The sequence below is a fragment of the Neolamprologus brichardi genome, chromosome 1 (genome assembly GCF_056152115.1).
Source record: "Neolamprologus brichardi isolate AB-2024 chromosome 1, ASM5615211v1, whole genome shotgun sequence".
Classification (NCBI taxonomy): domain Eukaryota; kingdom Metazoa; phylum Chordata; class Actinopteri; order Cichliformes; family Cichlidae; genus Neolamprologus; species Neolamprologus brichardi.
The window spans coordinates 29530301-29551533 of record NC_142104.1 but is presented as its reverse complement, the minus strand read 5'-3'; the positions used below and the strand labels follow the sequence as shown (position 1 = coordinate 29551533).

At 43.4% G+C, this 21233-nt stretch overlaps 1 protein-coding gene across 13 annotated transcripts in view; it reads right to left on the bottom strand.

Annotated features, from left to right (window-relative positions):
* The window catches only part of neo1a (neogenin 1a), a 163070-nt gene that overhangs the window by 28391 nt on the left and 113446 nt on the right, over positions 1–21233 (bottom strand). For 9 of the 13 annotated variants that reach the window (XM_087840664.1, XM_087840678.1, XM_087840694.1 and 6 more), the window contains exons 6-9: positions 20363–20517; positions 20038–20158; positions 4725–4959; positions 2070–2224 (exon numbers count right to left, since the gene is read on the bottom strand). In XM_087840664.1, the coding sequence (XP_087696790.1) occupies positions 2070–2224; positions 4725–4959; positions 20038–20158; positions 20363–20517 (666 nt within the window). The remainder of the gene's footprint in view (positions 1–2069; positions 2225–4724; positions 4960–20037; positions 20159–20362; positions 20518–21233) is intronic. The other 4 variants (XM_087840681.1, XM_087840701.1, XM_087840689.1 and 1 more) reach the window with 1 other exon arrangement.

Below are 21233 nucleotides of genomic sequence, written 5' to 3'. Positions count from 1 at the left end.
ATTTCCCAGCGCTAACACTGAAGCCAAATTGTCCCCCTCTGGACTGGGCTGCCAGCGCGCTGATTTTCTTCCTATTCTCAGAACAAAAGCGGAAGTTTCAACAAAAACATCAGTATGCATCTAATATCCCATCACCGCTGGGATCCTGCTAGCTTTGAATGTGGTACCCTGTTTATCATGGGGTGGCTGTAGCTCAGGTGGTAGAGCAGGTCATCTACTGGTCGGAAGGTTGGTGGTTCGATTCCTGGCTTCCCCTAGTCTGCATGCCAAATATCCTTGGGCAAGATACTAACCCCAAATTGCTCTCCGATGCATCCATCGGAGTATGAATGTGTGTGTGAATGTTACCTTAGAAAGCACTTAGATCAATGTGCTTGTGCGAATGGGTGTGAATGGGTGAATGCACAAGTTGTGTAAAGTGCTTTGAGTGCTCAGATGAGTAGAAAAGCGCTATATAAGAACCAGTCCATTTACCATTGTATTGCACTTAATTAGTAAATTAAGCAGAAACAGAATGTATATTTATATGTGTCTGTATCCTGGCTTCATAATATGCTGGTATACTAGATGAATATGGGATGTAGTCCACTTTTACAATTAGCGCCGAGTTATTTTTGCAGCGGGAGCTGATCTGCTACATAACTCAGTGGTGCAGGAGGCTATGGAGAAACAGAACTGCACTGGTGATCTGGTGCAAACGTCAATGAAAGCAGACAGGAACCTCAAACTAAATATTTCATGTAATATGCAGCGTGCTCAAAGACGCAGCTATCGTAACAAAATGTGTATCACCGTTCTAATAATCTGTGACTACACTGTGTCTACATATATGTACATGGACGTTACTTGTTGTGTCTGTACTGTGGCCCATCGGATTTAAAATCAAATAGTGACTCTGAGGTTAAAGTACCAGCTGTCAGACATGTTATATGTCTGCTCTGGATACATCTTGTAGGCATTAGCTGCAGGTGTTCCTGCCAGAAGAAAGAAGCTCCCATTTGTTAGCGTGCACAGATGTTAGAAGGGTGAGAGACTGTGTGTGTGTGTGTGCAGGTGTGTAAAGCCCGTTTCTAAAGGGAAGTGATACAGAGGGAGTGTGGTTTGCACATGCTTGGCACTCGGATGCAGGTCAACAGTTTAAGCTCCAGTTCGTAGCATGTTCTTACATTAAAGGCGCACACACGCGACAGAGATATACGGCACAGCTACAGCCCGCCCTCACTGCTATCCCCCTGGGTGGCTGTGCTCCTGCTGCCGGGCATTAAGATGTAGCGTGTGTGCTTTTGTGTGTTGATTCGTCCGCCCTCCAACCAAGGACACAAGTAGAGAAACAGCAGCTGACCTACAAAGCGACAGTGACTGAGCTGTAGCTTGGTCGAGAGGAGAGGGTTGTCCACAGTCTGACAGTGTGCTGGGAAATCCCCTTCACAGCACTTTCAAGGGATTTTGGAGCAGCAGCCACAGAGAGGTTTACACACTCAAACACAAAGAGAGAGAGGAGAGGAAGGGAACCACTTTGCTACTCCTTCCTACAGTTGTGCTTATGTGTCCTCTATTCAAAACATCCTAATAAGTTTCTCAGTAGACTGAAAGAGGAGAGTTTTGGAATCTGGAATACTAATTTCCAGCATTCCTCACTCAAGTAGGCATGTTTTGAGCCAAACACACGGAGGATTCAAGTAAATGTAAACAAAAGTAAACAAGAAGTGGCTTAAAAGAAGAAAATGCAGTGCTTCTCTGGTCTGCTCTTGGGTGGTCTGCCTTAACGAACAGCACTAAAAAGCCTTCTCTGTGTGTGCCCATGTGTGCGGGGAATATGGGATGTCTCTGTTTGAATTGAGCGTATACTGCATATGAGTGAATATTTGTTTGTGCGAATGTTTATTTGCCTCGTGTGCTTCCTTTGAGTGTATCCTGTTTGTATCAGTGTGAGCAGTGTGAGCAGTGTGAGCACGCTTCCGACAAACTGGCTAGAGTGTGGCTTTGTGTTTATGTGTCCTGTTTACCAAGCACATATAAACGTGTGTGTGTGTGTGTGTGTGTGTGGAGTAAGTGAGCAAGAGTGTTACCTTCAGCTTGGGTGGCCACTTTGAGTGCTGCAGAGCTCTCGCCCTGGCCGTTGCTATTGTGGGCCACAACCCTGAAGCGATATTTGGTGTCTGGCATGAGGTTCTGGATGGTGACCTGCATCTCCCCTGGACGACTGGTATTCACGACTCGCTCCCTGATAGGGGGGGTGGGGGTGGGTCGCACGCAGACAGGTTACAGTTCAGTAACAGTACACGGAACAGTTAATCATTCTGACCTTAAATTACCCAGAAGGTTTTGTTTAATGCTGGTTTGCAAGAAACAAAGTGAAGTGGCATTTAGAGCGCCTAATATCTTGGTGCCAAACACATGTGCATAATAATGGCATCCAACTTTTTGAAGAAATCCTTATTGAGTTCACTCTTCCTATCAATGAGATAGGGAGTGTCCTCCAAAACTGAATGGCATTTTTCTTGTTGTATATTTTGTTGTTGTATATTTTATATATTCTTGTATATTTTCTTGTTATTGAGATGCCCAGATATGTAATTTTCTCATAAGTTATTTTAAATGGTAGAGATGCAAGCCACTCACTACTTTCAGATTTGATGGGCAATACTTACTTTTTCCCCAGTTGATCCCGGAACTGCCAAAGGTGCCAAATTTGTCAATAACGAAGAGAGTTGCTGGGATGGAAGTTTGGGGTTTTGTTATGCATAGTAAAATGTCATCAGCATAGAGCAATATAGTATTAGAGGTATATGCTGTGTCATAACTATGTATATCAGCGTGAGTGCGAGTTGTCCGTGCCAGGGGTTCCAGAGCAAGAGCGAACAGTAATGGACTAAGAACACATCCCTGTCGTGTCCCTCTGCTGAGCTTAAACTGAGTGGATAATGTTTGGTTTGTAAGGATTCTGGCTGTGGGATTCTTATAGAGTAATTTTATCCAGGAAATAAAATCTTGTCCCAATTGAAATTTCTCTAAGACAGCAAAGAGATAGGGCCACTCAACATGATCAAATGCCTTTTCGACATCTAAGCTAAGTACAAGTAGATCCTGTTGCGCCTTAGAGGAGTAAATTATATTAAATAGACGTCTTAGATTGTTAACGGAGCTCCTATCTGGTACAAAGCCTGTTTGATCTGAATGTACCAGTTTATCTATTACCATACTGAGTCTATTCGCTAGTATTTTAGCCAGGATTTTTTTGATCCGAATTTAATAAAGAGATAGGTCTATATGATCCCACTTCCTCCAAGACTACTTTTTTTTTGGGAGTACAGTAATAACTGCTTCATTCAATGTTGGTGGTTAGGTGCCCACATTGTATGCATGGTTGTACAGTTTAAATAGATATGGAGCAAGTTTGATCTTGAGCTGTTTGTAAAATTCATTCCCTAACCCATCTGGGCCTGGACTCTTACCATTTTCACAATTTTAACATTTTTTAATACACAATAGATTTAGTAATTTCTTTAGTTGTAATCTTGGCATTCAGGATCTTGCGATCCACCTGATCCAACACAGGGAGGTCACATCAGTGTCTTTCTTTTAAATCAATGTGTAAAAGGCTCAATAAGATTTTATATGTATATTATCTTTTGGCCGAGACTTTAAATTTTTTTCCCTGTATTTCTTGGAACATTGGCTTTGATAATGAAGTTGATTAATATAGGACTTCTTATTCTTAAGAATAAGTGTCATTATTAGTAAGCCTCATTATTTTTTTAATCCATTAGTTGGCATCCATTAACTTCCCAAAAAACCCCAAACCCTCCATTCTGAAAAACTTTCAATTCAAATGCGTTATCCATAAAAATAATCCTTTTTGTACCTTAGAGTGGCTGAGATGCCACTTACCCACAGCTACTCTCCCGCTGCACGTCCCTCTTCATCACATGCTCTCTTGCTATGTGGAAGGAGTCCCAGTGGCCTTTCCACACTGCCACAGCATTCTTTTGTTTGTTTATTTATTTATTTTAAGTGGGAATGGAAAATATAAAATCCGCAGTAACGGGAGCATGTTGGACAGCAGCTTTAAAATAAAACAAAACATCTTGATGGATTAACATTCGGAAGCCTTCATTGCACTAACTTTATCTTTATGCAACTCCTTTACTCTGCTCCATATGCACACGTCTGTATCACTGCTCCACACACAAAAACAGAGAGCAGAGGAGAGAAAGAAACTAGAGCAGAAACTGGCATGATTGTTAAATTAATGCTGGCACTGGTCTATAAACTAACCAGCTCACCTGTTGACAGCAGGACCGGGAGACCTAGTTTACAATATCGCTGATTTATCGGTACACTCCACGTATTTGCAGATTCTGTATATTAAAGGTTTGCTTTTGCGTCCCTGGTTCTAAGTGTAAAACACCGCTGAAAATCCTCTCAGCTTCTTAAATTTTATTCTCAGTCAGTAAATCCTCAGCCTGTGAAGCTGGGAGAAATTTACCACAGAACTATTTGGGGGGGAAAGCGAGTATGGTATTTGAACATTTGTTTTTGGAGTTTTTTTTGGTTTATATTTGTTTAAGAAGGAGGTTTTGTTTTAAGTGACTGAACTTCTTGAATCAGATATTTCAGTGATCTGAGCCTCCTGCATGGAGATGTGTGTACTTGAGCAATGTGCTGATGCCAGCAGTCGTGTGCGTGTATTAGTACCCCCTCCAGGAAAGTGTGCGTTCTACCTGCTCGTGCCCTCCTGGCTGTAGAAAAGGGAGTAGGTCAACTCGTCCCCATGCGGCTCGGCTGGTTGACGCCAAGTCAGCTTGATGAAGCGAGTGGACACCAACGAAGCCACGACGTCTCGGGGGGCCGAGGGGGTAGGCCCTGCTGGACTGCCTACACCTCTGGAGCCTGGTGTTACATGGTCAGTAGTGTTAGGAGTCAGTGAAGGGGGAGGGAAAGAGGGCAGGGCTACGACTTTGGGTTGGGAGGGGTAGGGAGGGAGGGATGGTGGGATGAGAGTAAGGGAGACCGGGAGGGAGACAGCCGTAGCATGTCGGGGTCGGGAGGGAGAAATATTGTGCAGAGGTGCCCAAAAGGAGCAGGTTGAGGAGAGGAGTTGAAATGGAAATGACAGTGGAACGAAAGAAAGGGAGGAAACAAAAAAAAGAAAAAACAAAATAACAACAACGTAACAAAAAAAAAAAAGACTCTTGGTGTGACAAGGAACCACAATACAACACTTCTACTACACTCACAAAGCTGACAAAGAGGGAGGGACTACACATGCAGATCTACACACACCTGTCTAATGCAAGGGCAGTGGGAGCAGAACATAGCGTCACACACTTAACGTTCACCATCAGTGGCTTTCCTGCCAATCATTGGCATTAAAATGAATGATTGGACTGCATTTCTGCAAGGAGAGACACTTTGTCGTGACAGGGACAAAGTCATCTTGTGGCCTGTTACACAGGAAAATCGTCAGACTTTTATTTTACAGTAAAACCACCTCTCACTTTAGCTTCTCATAACTAACGATGCTGCTGAAGCACTTCTGTCGTCGCATTCCACAGCCAAGCCACAGAAATGTTTGTGATTTCATTTCGAGTGCGTGTGTGTGTTTTTCTTATTTCCTCCTCCTCCTTTTCGGAGGAACAATCTGCGGTCGGACCTCGTGAGATCTGCTTTCCATTTGCCTGGCGAGCAGGCGAAACAAAACCATACGGAAAGAATGTTAGTCCGTATGACATTTCCATTTGTTTGCAGGTCGGGGGGAAACGGACTGGAGGGGCAAGGCTGAAAATATAGAAAAGGCGCATGGCAAGTGCTGCGCTCAAACGGTGTGTTATTACCGGAGAAATTGCGATGGAATGGAAAGCGGCTGCTGGCATATTTATCTGTCACAGCATGTGGACTAACCGCTAATTTGGCTTTCAGAATTTGTTTACGTATCAAAGAGTTCACCGACTTCTGTGATTATATAAAAGCCGACATCTGATATAGAAGATTCTGACCCACCCCCAAAGAAAAATGACATTGTCTGTATACACTTTCTGTATATAAACACTCAAGAAACTTTAACTTAAACTCCGTATTTATGGGCTCTGTGTATACCGAGTATTGCTCTGAAGAACTGCTGTTGAATTTGTAGCATGCTCCAGTACTTTGGATGGGAAATAAACAGATTGTCAGGCTCAATTTTAGCTTGTTTACATCTACACTCAATAAAAAATAAAAAAAGGTACTGTTGCCCAAATTTGGATATCTGTCTATGAAATCCAAACTCTCGTTAAAGTCACAGACATCAGCATGACACCTTGTGTAGGATATGTGGAGGGCCGCTTTTTTTTTTTTTTTTTTAATTCATTCTCATCTGGAAAGATGGATTTAGGTCAGCTCAGTGATGAGGCCTTGCCTTACCCTACAAAAATCCAGTATTGTTTGAGCTCTAGTGGCCAGCCAAAACTATTTTACACCATTTAGAAAAACACTGGCTGCCTTTTCCCTGCGATTAGGGTTCTTGTTCTAAAAGTGGTGAAGAAAACCCCCCCACAAAACAACCCAGCCGTCTCTCAATCTTCACCAAGTAAAGGTAATGACAGCCTCAAACAAGCTTAAAGCTGGGAGTCAGCACTTCAGCCTCAACGCCACTGTTTCATTTCAAATCCTGTTTGCTGGAGTAGTGCCAGCAACAATGAAAAACACATTATCATCCTAATACTTTCTGACTGCAGTGTAAATTACCAGATGCTGAATAATTATCCCCATTAATAAAGCGTCTCGCACACGCACAAGCATCAGAATTACCGCCACCTAACTCGAACCAGGTTCACCGAATCACCAAAGGCTCAGTTTCTTAATAGGGAAGCGCTTCCTGAATTCCAAAAATCTGAACGCAGTAGAAGAAACACAGCGCAAGTAGGAACTCCCGGCAAATACTGTGAATGGAACGACTCATTGACATATTTCAAAAAGTTTTAACCTCAGTATATTCTATCAACAAGATACAATTCAGCTGGAAGACGAGATAAAGACAACATCCACAGGAAATTAGTAATTCCGCTTCCAGATTCAGGTTGTATAAAAAAAAAGTCCTGCAGGCAATAATCTATGAGTCCCTTCAGTCTGTAGAATTAATTTATTGAGATGAATACAATGGAATTAACAATTTAGAGATTTTAGTGTGCATACTAATTTTGCCATATCTTCAGGAAAGAAGGATTAAAAGCCAGAGGAAGCTTGGAAGGCAAAAGATATGCTACTCTTTCATAGTAACCAGAAGGGCCCTGCTTGATAACCTCACGCTGTGCTCCAGCTCACATATTAAATATGAAATATTACTATTATTCCAACACACATATGGTTATATAGCAATGAAATATGCCTTTAAAGGCCTTCTCCTTTCCCTCAAATGATAACTGTTTGAAAGAACTTCAAAAGCACAAAGTCGGACAGCAACATTTGCTTCACATTAGTCAGTTTTGCTTTGAACCCTGTTGAGCCAGAAGAATAAGTCAGAGAATATGAGTTGAGCTCTAAGAAAGGCATATCTGGACCTTATTTTATTTCTTTTCCTTTTTTTAAAACTCAACTTTATTAACCTTAACTAGTTGTTGGCTGGTTGTGGATGTCTGCAGAAAAAGAGAAAAACAGGCTTTTAATAGGTCTAAGATTGTCTCCTAAGATGACACAGGAGATCTTAGGAGATCTCCTGATCTCCTAAGATCACAACAGCAAATTTAATATGCTGTTATTAGAAATCTAATTCAAGAAACAGGTTCCTTTTAAACTAAACTGTGGCTGAGCTCAAAATACCGTAGGAGAATTTACATTTGGCCAGTAGTACACCAAACCTTTGCACTCTGCTCAACGCCATAATTCTTTTAGCGAGCGAATTTGTCCATCAGTACTCTTGCCCAGCGTGGACTTCGAGGTTATCTCACTTTGAAGCCCAAACAGAATCAAGACCACCTCACAGATCAGACAAGGACGAGGAAATAAAATCATTACGAGCGGCTTCCATCTTCATACACCGTGTCCGTCATAGGTAATTGACATGCTGGGCAGTTTTCGGTGTCCTTCTGACAATCTCTCTTGTACATGTGTGCCTGGGATTGTTACAGTAAGAAGGTGTCAGCCTCCCACTGCTATTGCCGAGCTCTATTCATAGCTGATTAATAGTGTCATTAGTCTTCGTGCCAGAGGTAATGAATTACTGGCATTAAGGCTTAACGAGGAAGGTTACTTTAGATCTGCATAATAATCTGGGTAACCCAGGCAAAAAAACCACAAAAAAACCCAACTGGGACAAAGACATGCATAACAGGTCGTCTTAGCGTTCAATGGAAGCAAAACACGTTTCAGAAATAAAGAAATAATTGGAGCGGTGTGAAAGTTCTGACTAAAGGCTCATAACTTTTATCTTGTGCTGCCAACATCATAATCCCTGTGAGCGTCGCTGGGCAAAGCTGCATTTCCATCAAACTGGTCCGAGTTCACCGATAAGAGAGCCAGCCTAACTCACCGGCTCAGCCTTACACACCTCTACCGAGAGAACGGAAACCTAATGAATGTCTGCAGGAAGCACACACAGCACTGTAACTACAGATAGCCTTTTCAGAAGGAATTCAGCAAGCCACGCCAGGCTCTTGCAAAATGGATTTTCTCAGGCCTGGTTTCCATGTCTAATGTAGTTCGGTAATGACGACGGCGTAAGAGACTGATGTAGCACAGTGCTAATGGTCCATTACTGAGTCACTACTTTCATCTGGCCTAGAAAAGAAGAAGAACAATGTACTCAAAAAGCATAGTCGAGAGTCTTCAGAACAGCATCACAAAGAAGACAGTCAATTAAAACTGCCAGTCAGCAGTTCCATATCACCCTCCTCCCCCCTTCTCTCTCTCTCTCCCTTCATGTCCCGTCCCTATCTACACTACACTGCCATTTTCAATAAAGAAATGAAAGCCAAAGTAAATAAAAATGACAGCCTTTGTCATGTTTTATGCAAACACGGAGTAGTCGCATTATGATAAAACCGAACAGCCTATCTGTAGGCCTGAAGGTTATTACAAAGAACTAAAAGAAATTTCCGCTGAACAAAGACAAAAACAATCCGTGGAGACATTAATTCTCTGAAATGTAAAAGGAACTGTAAGTAAGAACAGAGCAACTGCAAACTGGATCACTCTTATTGGTTCTCTAGTAAATGTAGCCAAAAAAAAAAAAAAGAAGAAGAAGAAGAATCGTTTTTCTTTCCTGGTGACAACTGTGGCCGTTTTTTGTTTTAAATAAATTCTGCTCTCCCTTCACTGTCTTTAAAGAAAAGACAGGAAAGATGAGCAAGCCTGACAGCTCATGACATTTGAGCAGCTCCTTAACGCACCGACAAAGGAAAGAGTCAGAAGGAGAAGACAAATGTTTCAAGAGAGACGTGAGAGGGGAGGAGGGAAATGAGCGAGAGCGAGGAAAAGTCTGACCAAGCATTCTTTTTTTGGAGTCCCTTCAGTTCCTTTCAATTACCCTGTCGACAACAATAACAAACTCCATTTTTAAAAAAGATTTTCTTGCTTTACAAGCAATACAACAATAAATGAAAACCAATGACACAAACAATAAAAATACGAGACACCCATCAGCGAAGAAAAAAAATAAAAGAGAGAAAATAATGTCAAGCCAGCCTGCCCGCTACAGGGACACCCCTAGTTAGGAATATAATCTTTGTCTTGGGACCTTTCTTGCACTTGTATCCTGACACCTTATCACTAGCCAAGGGGAACGTGACAGAGATTCGGTATTGGATTGCTGAAGGGTGGAGTGTATTGGTAACTGCACGCATTCCCTCTAATCAGAAACAGTCGAGATTAAAGCGTAGCTCGAATCTCAGGAAAAATACTGACTCACTGACATAATTCAGAAATGAAAAAAAAGTCTCAAACTTATTCTGTTAAAAAAAATCTCAAACGGCATCACCTCCACATTCCTCTCCCTTTTTCTCCACCGCTTTCTAGGGCATGTTCACTCCCATCCAGCACTTTCCCCAGGAAATAAAGAAGTCTCACCAATTAAAAGATATATATACATATATATATATATATATATATACCAATCTCAAAAAACATATGCACATGTGTACAGAGGGGACACATCAAAGTCAGGCAAATAAGAAAGGCATGACGCTAACAGGTCAGTACTGTCGTGGATGTCGAGAGTCAAAAATGGGACTTTCAAACATTTGGCATGACTGGCAGCTGTTACTGCTGCAAACATGAACAACATGAGAAGTTCGAGGCCCAAAATTATGAACCCTTCCCGCTTAAAAAAATAGCCTCAATAAGTGGAGAGAACACAGACCATGAGTGCTGTTTTGAAGCATTTGCAGTGGGTCGCAGATGTATTTACGTCTCTGCTCTCTTCCCAAACGCTCCTGTGGTGCAGGAGTGGGATGCGACAGGACCCATCTGACAGATCCATGGGACACCTGGATGCCCTGTGGTGATGTACTAAATGCTTTAATAGGACAGAGGTGTTTGGTCTCTTTATCAGGCGGCTCAAACCTCGGAAGGGCCTCTGTTTGTTTCCAGTTTATCAACTGGAAAATCTGCCTCTTTGAAACCCTGCAGCGATTTCCTTTTTAAATGGCAACGTTTGTTCAATTTTGCATTTATCTCACTTTTCTCGTCCCGAGTCAACATTGTGCAGAGTCCCTGCAGGTTTTTCGCAAACATGTAGGAGACATCCTATGAGGCACGCTTTTGGATGGCATGCCTGTGTTTGCATCCCCTCTTGGCCTTCTGGTGCACTAACAATTTAGATTTTAAACAAAGTAGAGTGACAATCCCCGCTCGAGAGTGTGGAAGGCTAAATACTCTCCACCCTACAGAGACAGACACACCCAGAGGGTCCTACAACGTCTAAGAAAACAAATGCCGCTATTTGGAAATGATGGCTGTAATTGACAGGGGGCAGGTATATCGATGAGTAGTCACTCGCTGTGTGCATACAACACACGTTCATTGAGTCACTGGTGAGTTAATCTGGGTGTGATTGCTTTGCTCCCCTGAACGCCTCGCTTTAGCACACACTCACAGAAACATGAAGGAACACGAGGCTAAAATCTGCTCGCCCAGACTCCGCATGCAACTGAAGACGTGCAGCTATGGTATACAGCACAACACTCCACCTTCCACGCTTCAAATCTGCGTCACATGTATCGCGTGCGCCACATGCTGGATGAGAGCGGGGACGAGAGGTCTCCTGGGCTCACCTTTCAAGCAGATCAAAAACAGCCAGGGATGCCGCCGCGGATCTCCAGAGCATTTCACCACCGATGCCCACGACGGGAAACGGGCTTTCTTTCTGCACTGCGCGGCTTTGTTTTTTATTACCTCTGAGGTACACAAACACAATACAACCTCTCCGAGGGAGCAGAGAGAGTCCTGGAATAAAGTAATTGATTTCCAGGAAAGCTCTACGTTATGGCTCGTTTGTGTGTGTGTATACACAGCAGCAGCAGCATTTCATGTATAAAGCGAGTAGAGCTGAACAACCAAAGAAAGGCCTGAAAAGGTCAAATGGGATGTTGGGAGAAGTGAGAGCAGCTGCACCCCCCCCTCTTTGGAGATTCACTAACAAACAGGCCCGCTAATCAGACTCCCACCAATAAAGACGCCTCCCTCGGACAGGCTCAGCAAGAGGCAGCTATGCACTTACGCTAGTGAGCAGTGGGGTGTCCATAACCCACTGTGACGTTACTCACTATTCTACTTTTAGCTTATGGAAACTGGGAGGCTCAGCTGAGTGAGGAGGTTGGGGGGGCTGTGGAGGCTAACAGGAAAAATACGAGCTCCGGCTTTGGTGGCGCCGCTCACAGAGGTCAGCCGCCTGCCGCTAAAGGAAGGGTGTGAAGGGAAAGTGATGTTTTCGTCTCATTCGGTACTTTCAATTACTGCACCCAGAGGACCAGCCACGTCCAAAAACATCAGAATGGCATCCTGGATGAGTGTGTGTTGGAGGTGGACGGTGTTATATCGTAGATAAGGGCAGGTGTTGGTGAAAACCAGCCCTCACGCGTGCAGTCGAGCCTAAAGCTGGCTTCGATAACAAGACTGACCTTCAAAAAAACCCCAAACAAAACCTGAGCTGACGCAAGTACACTGAAAGCTATTTTAATCCCTTTTTTTTTTACTTTCTCGTGCAAAACAAGAGGAAAATAGGCGCCCATAACATTCTGCAGTTAGCACTGAGGCGTCAGAGCATTTATAAATGAGGCAAAGCTTTCACCACGCTCGAGTAAATACAACCCATAGAAAAGTTCAGCCTGTGCTGAGAGAGCCCCAGCCTGTAAATACACACACGCGCGCCGAACGCCATCCCTGAGAGACACAACCACAACACAAACACTTACTTTGCCATCAGCACCCGCACAAACAGCAATTTGGTGGAGGCTGATTTCAGCTCTTCACAATCAATTTAGGTAACAATCCCTCTGATCAGCTTCCTACAGCCTCTGGTGGGGAAACGCATTCACTAATCACTATCACTAACGTGGTGTGCGTCTGTGTGTGCCAAAACAGATTTTGTGCGCTCGTGTATGTGTGTGTGTTTGTGTTTATGCGCGTGTTTTTCAGTTTAGGACACTGTGTGCACATTTAAAGACTTTATCCCCAAATTTGAATTTCAATGCACCTTGCTATGAGGCAGAATTTAGAAATTTACATAATATTAATATTCTCTGTCCCTTAATTTGTTTTGAGATTGCTTTTCCATAATCGCAAGAATTTATAAATAAAACTACAACACCGTTAATAAAACAACAATATTATCATATTTGCTTAATCGACCATAACCCACCAGTAACACTGTGTGTAACGATAAGGTAGTTCTAAAGCACATGCAGCGTCTAAGCAGCAGCTACGTGTGCTGCATGTTAAATTCGGCTGGTGGAAAACAGGTAAATTTGGTGTTTACTGATGTTTTCATGTGGGAAAAGAACTAGTTTTCTTTGCCCCCCCCCCCTCTTTTCCCGAGGCAATTTCATCCTCCAGATACACTTTATTAGCTTATGCTTTGTGGCAACAACAGTCTCCTTATTTAGGCTTCTTATCTCCGCTTCTGCTGAATCGCAATACAGGCTCTTCATCATAATAGGATGTTTGCTTTGTGCAAATTTGTCCACATTTGTGCACAAAACAGCAGCCTCAAATATTACCACACAGTTGAATCAACGACCGACAGTTCAAATTTCATAAAGCGCCAACAAACGAAGTCGCTTGTGCGTCTTGTAGGAACAAAAGGAAGTCGAGGAAAAGCAAGTTGGAGTAGTGATCAGAGGCTAGGTTCAATAAACTGCTATGAAGGAGTCTATGTGGATCAGTCGGTGAATCATATTTAGTTTGCGCCTGTGGCCATACGGTGAGGCCGGGAGCGACCGTTTGTGTACATGCATGTACATCCCGGCATTACATGATATGCTTAGCAGTCACACTTTCACACCGGTGCCTGCTGTTCAGGCTGCACTTACGATGCAGGCCGTGCCAACTGAAAACACAGCGCATCGCTCTGCGCCGAGCTGACACATTCACATGCTCACAGTGTTGCACGTTCGCTCCTGCTGGCCTGGCCGTGACCCTGCTAGCAGATGATGGAGCACACCGTATTCCCTGAAGTAGGCCCGAGCTTTTATTCAGTGCTGCTGGAGTCTGGCTGGAGGGAAGGGTCTTTTAGCAGCCTATTCTCACTCCTTGATTTGAACAGGGAATAAGGGTGGTGCTCCGGTGCCGATGTAGTGGAAGGATCGTCCGCCTGTGGCTTCGGTGTTACAAATGTGTTTAAGGGGAGGGTTTTTTCCCCCTCCCCTGCTGTGCCTCCTCAAACTCGACATTTGTAGTGTAATCATAATGTGTTTACGTTCTATATTACATTAGTTTTCTTCCTTTGCTACTAGCGCGAGCTGTTACTGCAGTGCACTACACTGCCAGCAGTATTGGTACATTAGGGACCTCCTTTTTTTTTTATGCATTGCTTGTCATCTTTCTCTCTGCCTTCAATTCAATATAAATTCAAGTACCTCTCAATTTGTATTAGACAACAATGCAGCTTCAGCATCAAGAGATTTGTGCATAAAACCCTTCCTGCGTGCACATCTGTACAACAACGGATCTAGGCTGCTGTGTTCCTCTCCATCTCTCATGTGCATCAGTGCTCTGTGAGGGAACAATAACTCCTTATGCTAAAACGGTACAGCCACAATAACACGAGAGTTTGCTTGTGTTACAAACTGCTGCAAAAATCAACTTCTCTCAGAGCTCTTTAGAACATGAGGTGGAAGAATTTGGGGCATTCTCTGTTTTCTGTTGTTCGCACAGTAAACAGCATTGCCTCTGGCTACTAAGTCTGTCCTAAACAGCTTTCTTTGACTATTCTGTGCTTAGTATACACTCAGCAGAGTCTAACAACTTTGCTTTATGGATATGTTTTTTTTTGTGCTGCAGTTGTTTAATGTCAACGATGTTCTTATTAACATTAAAACAATTAAAGTTTGATTTATGGTTTGTTTTTTTTTCCAAAGGGAGAAGGTGTTGGAGGCATTTTCTGTTCTCCACTGTTACACATTCAGTTCATCGCTGTATAAAATTGAGGAGAGATGGGTAAATATCTCCCGTGGAGTCTACGGATGCATCCTGGGGTGGCGGATGAGCTGAAACAGCTGGGAGCTGTGCACATCTGGCGCAGTAGCGCTGACGTGTCAGAGGGAGATTCTGGAAATTCTGCACCTTTAATTCAGACTGCGTTTTCGGTATTTGACATGAGGACAGTGAGGCATGGCGTGAGCCTCCATGACGCCATAGTGCAGCTCCAGCTCCCTGCCTGAGCTAGCCTGCAGGTTTAGTTAGACAGAAAAGCTCACGTTAGTCCCAATTTGTTTAGAAGCAGCGTTAAACTTCCACTTCCTTTCAAATGATGCAAACTGACTTTTTTTTTAAGGACTAAGCATCCTTGCCTCATTAAAAAAGGATGAGACTCACCAACAGCTCTACAAATGTCTCTTTACAGAGAACCCTCCTCCCTAACTGATATTTACTAATGAAACTGCAGTGAGAATGACTCTATATCTGCTCAGATATCTCATTGGGCCCTTCATGTAGCCATCATCACTGCAACTTAGGGGACACCCCCACATGTCAGCGTAGCATGACAACAAGTCTGTTGCCTGCACTCATAAGTACAGAGTGATGGAGGGAGAGGAAGCTCAGGGGACACAGCGAGCACTCAGGCATCGATGACGCATCGCCATCTCTCAGTGGGGGTCTGCTTCCCCTGATCAGAGGGGAGGCAGGACTCTTCTGTTGGCTGCCACAGGTCTACGGCAGGGGGAGGGGAGACTAATGGCTGCAGTGTCAGATAAAGGATGAAGGTGAAGGAAACGCTGAAAGGAACCAAGGCCTGTTTAAGCTCTGAATTTAACAAAAGCTTGAATAAACACATTTGCATCAGGAATAGAGTGTCATCCTCCTTTCATCATAACACGACCTGAAACACGGCTAGGAGTGCTAGCCTACAGGAGAAAGGATGTAAAATTCATGGAGCCGTGTTGCACAGCACTGCACAGCGACTGATGTTTTCAAACTGTGTAACCTGAAGTGTGTGACTGTGTAAACCCCTCCTCCCCCATTCATTTGTATGAAATTCACTTGTAACAGTTGCACCTCAAACAAGATGAGCTCTCAGAGCTTGGTGCATCCAAACAGGCTTTCAGGCTCTCCAGTGAAGTACTTGATTTGGTCACTAGGAGGCAAAATGTCAAAACATTATTCATGTGAGCTGAGGGGAACAGAGGAGAGACAGAGGGACAGAGAAAAGTCATGAAAGAGTATTTCGAGATTGAAGCCGGCAGGGCATGTGGAAGGATCAAATGTGAGTATTCGCATGCAAATGGGGGCGCAGCTCGAATTTATGCAAACTTCAAAATAAGCAAAAAGATATGAACTGAAGGGCAAACAGCAGAGGAGAGCATCTACTTCTTTTGTTTGCTAGCGCTGAGTGTCGATCTCGCTGCATTTTACACATGAAGTTGCAATTTTGGACAAGTGGGGATCTACTTAGACAAGCTAAAGATCCCAATCTGCAAAAAGCAAACAAACAAAAACCCCTAAATGTCTCTTTCATCCACAAATCTATTTCAAAACTTTAAAATAAAATATACGGTCCTCCCTGCATCGGCGAAAACTACACAAAAAGCAACTACATTGTGAAACTTGGACTAGTTTAAACTTCAATCACAGTCTTTTTGTATGGTACGCGCAAAGATGGCAATCGCATAAACAACTGCTTTGTCTAGGAATTCTACTTCAAAGTTAAAAACACCAAAAAAACACGAGCCATTTCCCCTCCCAGCTTTAAGTGCCACCCACTGCAGTTATCGCACATCAACACTCAACTCATAAACTAATAATGTGTTTGAAAAGGGCTGGAAACTGTCAATAGATGGTTTGAGGTGATAATTCCTCAAAGAGCACATCCTCTGCAGCTGACCAGTCGCTCCCAGTGCGACAGTAAGATATAATTGTGGACGGCAAATATCAAAAATGCCAGGATAGAGTCATCACGCAATCATTAGTGGATGTATTTTTATAATTTGTGAGGAAAGCACGGGCCAGTCTGCCAGAGATTTGATAAAACCCTCAGCACTTGTTGACTCACACACTTAGTGAGAACATTTTGTGATTAGACCAGTCATTTCTTATCTAGTTACTATACATGTGATCTGGATTTAATGTAATAAACCTCAGGAAACTTACAATTAGGAGGGGGTGGGAGAAAACAAACAACAACACTGGTACACATATGCAGACTTGTTAATTATTTTGTGAGGATGTAGTTTGTGAGGAGGCAAACTATTTCGCCGTAGCTTTATTTTCGCTGACAGTGCGTAATGACTCTGACGAGCACAGCTACTTAGAGCTTCCAGCGCCTCCAGAAAACAACAAGTCTGAATGTGGCAGCTTTACAAGGGACATTAAGAGCCACTTACTCAGACTGCATTACTCCGTGCAATTAGGTCCCCCCGAGGTCCATTTTTGGTATTTCAGCTCCAGTTGAACCACATCTGTTTGCAACTAGTTGACCTATATTGCACACGACTGTGGAATGTCCACAAAATTGGTTTAGGACTGCAGGCTGAGGTCCCTATTTTTGACCAAACCTCTGCAACTTTCCAAGATTTTACCTAGCAAGGTGAAAATCTGATTAAAAAGCTTCTCTTTGTTTATGCAGCATGCCCACAAACCCGCTCACTGTAAACTGCTAGAGCCAGCTGTATCGATGTGGAGGATGAATCACTATAAATAACCGCCAAAATGCTATACATATGCTAACAGCTGACATTTTTCCATTCCAAACACCCACGAGTGGCAGCCATCAGTGGAGCTAGATTTAACTGCAGCTGGCAGTGTCAAGACGCAAAGATTATGGCCACTAATGAATATTAGCCAACTTGCAGCCGCTGGGTATTTAGATGCAGTTCACCCCATTGATTTCCCTGTTGGGTGAAGACAACTTTATCCCTGTGGCAAGTCCCTGGCTTATCTCGCCGACTGCAAGGCAGCCGGCAGACGGGGTGTTTTCCTGGCCGCGTTTCAGGATGATTCAAGCCTGGCAGGTGCAAGCGGGAATACCTGACTGCGGTAAACACAAAGGGGCAGCACGGAGCAGAAGGAGATGTCCAGCTGTGAAGGGGCAGCCATATAAGGGGACTATATTGAGTACAGCACAATTACCACAAAGCTCACTGTGTTGGATTATCGCAGAGAGCAGGTGGCTGTGAAAGACAGTGAGAGGAAGGCCTCGAGAAAAAGGTGACAGATGGGTGTGGAAGAGTAGGCCTGCACACGCCGCAGCTCAGGAGGAGAGAGAGGAGACATCGAGGAGAAAGACTTTACTTGAGTCTACTGAGATTCATTCATCAGAGCCGTCACCGCGAAACACAAATAGGTGCAGAAAATGAGATGATTTTAAACACATTGCCATTGATTAACCATTTGCAGGCACAGATTGCACCTTCGAGAGGGGAAATTACTTTGATACAGTGTTTGTGGATGCGTCTATACATGCGCAAAATGTCAACGATTTGCAGAATAAAAATGAACAGTACCATGGAGACTCTGTTATTTCCTACATACATCAGATGAGAGTCGGGATAATAACCTGATGAATAATCAGGGAGTTGGAAAGCTTTCTTGGGGTAAGTGTGTCTGGATTAGCATTACTGTGACCAAGACAGATGTACGCAATCAGAACGGTAACAAAAGGAAAAGACTCCCTGTGATATTTATGGATTAAACAGAGATTAATTTCTTCAAAGCCGTGCTCAGGGCGGACCTCGTGTACAAGGCCAGCTGCCTCTGTAATTCATCCCATTTATCTTCAAGTCAAAAAAAAGAAAGAAAAGATAAAAAGACTTGAGGCCATGTAAAGCAGGCAGACCCTTATCAATGGTGTCAAACACAAATACACAATGAGCTGCAGGTCATCATTATTTCTGACTTAATGTCCTCCAGTCGGCGGGGATGACACAGCTGGAGGTGCCACCGGTTGGACACTGCTATGCTAATTCATTAGCCACCTGCTTCGAGTAAGTGTGTGTGTGTGTGTGTGTGTGTGTGTGTGTGTGTGTGTGTGTGTGTGTGTGTGTGTGTGTGGGGGGGGGGGGGGGGGGGGGGGGGGGGTTTTCACACTTGATTAAATTTTCGCCATCTTCCTCGAGAGAAAGGGACGCTACGAGTCAGCAGTAAAGCAACGATTACAATGTAAAGGCTACGCACACAACTTCTGATCTCTGCTGTATTTGGCTTTGTTTTCGCCTTCACTGCCCCCGTCGCTTTATTGTCTCTCATTTTCCACCTCGTTTTATTTAGATTACGCCACTCAGAGAAAATGCGCCTCGTTTATGGTCTTGAAGTTGTCGTTGTTTTCGAGGACTGTGGCGAGGTTTTCACTAGCCCCGTGGGTTAGACTATGATTATTATGACCGTGCAAATGACGGCAAATTTAAGCTGTATTACATTTTCTCTAAAGATCAGAGGTAATGAAACAAAACTACCTCAAGAACTGGGATGTTAACTTTTTTTCCCTCTGCATTAGCTTCTATTTTTGGAGGCACTTTTCAGCAATTGTAGCCACTGTCCTTAAGTGTCTGCTTTAGTTGCTGCCCTGCACTCTAAAGCTCCCGGGACTTCATGTTTGAAGCTCGTCTTTGGCTTTAAAGTGAGAGACTATGTTGCAACTTCTCACTTTATACAGCATGTGGAGCTTAGGTTTACCTAAAGCACCTTACATGTCCAAAGTCAAAATATCCACAGCCTTGTAAAGGGCTCAGGTCAAGCAGCGAGGCATTTCTGTGACGCTAGATGTGGAATGGACTGATATATATGGTCAGATATACTTCTGTTCCTTTTGAGCCACCTCTGGTATAACAAGTTCCCAGTGGTATTATTTCTGTTTCCTTCACTCTTCACACTTTCCCAGATGTGCACAGCTGTGAGAATTCAGAAAACTGTACAGACAACAGAAAACCCCAAACTTTACAGCTCACGTTTTTCAAGCCTTTGCTGAAAGGGTGTTTTTGAAGAGATTATTTCTTTCATTGCTCTCTCTAAAAAAATTAAAAAATTAAAAAAAATCCAGACATGAGCTGGAACTTTAATAAACTACATGTACCTACTGCTGTACTTCATTAGGGATACTAAAGCAGTTACAGGGAAAACAAGTCCAGCTCCAGTGGCTATGATTCATACGGAGGTTTAGCTGTTAAAGGCTAAGAAATAAACACAAGAATCACTGTGTTCAAACGCCACTGATGTTTCCAAATCTAGCCTGCCAGAGCAAAACCGATCAGACACGGTGAATTTCATTGCTTTCATTGAGTCATTGCTGCCTTTGATTGTTTTGTTGTTAAAAAAATCTCATCAATTCACAGCTTTTGTGTTTATTTCCAATTGATTTTATCTGCTTGAGGAAAATATCTTATTTGCACACTAGCAGCAGGTCTGGCATACCTGGATCCAGGATGATAAGCTGGGCGCTGGACTGGATGTTGCCCGCATCGTTTTCTGCCAGGCACTGGTAGAAGCCCTCGTCTGACTTGACCAGACCCAAAATCTGCAGGTTGTGGTCCTCCTACAAAGCAGGAAGGAAAAAAAAGAAGAAGAAGAGGGAATAGGAATAACAAACATACACAGGTATTAATGCAAGCTGCAGTTCTAATCAATTTCCTACTCTTTCTCGTGACGCTCTGATGATGTAAACTCTCGCAATGACTTCTGGTGAAGGAAAGGTTGGAAGGAGAAAAAAAGGCAGCACATCAGCACTGAATGAACTTACAATTATTTTGAAGTAATCGCTGGGAATGACGGCGTCTCCATTCTTGACCCATTTGACCGTGGGAGCCGGTGACCCCGACACGTCGCACTCAAAGATGATGTCCATGGACTCGTGGGCATAAATGTTGGCCGGCCGCTTCACGAACTGCGGGGGAACTGTGGAGTCCATATGAAAAAAGGAAAACTTACATTTAATGATTGAACCTTTTCTTTGTGAAATCGGTCAAAACTAACAAGGAACATTAAACGTCGCTGCAAATGGCCTTTGCTGGAAAAGGAACAAGATGAAATTATTTCATGCTTCCCCTTAAACCAGGGGTCGGCAACCCGCGGCTCTTTAGTCTTTATTTTGCGGCTCTGGGTGGTTTGGGAAAATAACTTAGAAGTATTTAGCTGAAGTGTATTTTATTTGTGTTTAGTTCTTTTTTCAACTTGTAGTTCTAAATTGGAAGATTATTGTGATTTTGAAATATAAAAATAAAATTATATCTTATTATTTTTTCATCGCTCAAAATAAGCGTCACACTCGCGGAAGCCGGTATACCCGCCAAAACGCTGTGCATTTATCGAGACTTTCGACCACAGGTAGGCCAGTTATTGGATCTTCAGATCCACATTATGTCGGCAGCTATTCTCCACCGTGAACTATGTTAAAAACAAACACAGCTCACGCCTCACAGATGACAGCTTACAGTCCTGCGTAAAGATGAAAGCCCCGATTTGCAGACGCTGTGCACAGAGGTTCGGGACCATAAGTCTTATTGTAAACATATCACGGCAGACCCGACAATGTTTGCATGAACATGCTTTTCAGCATCTCTTTATTAACCGCTTTTCACACAAGGTTGCTGTAGGCATATAGCCGGCTGTAG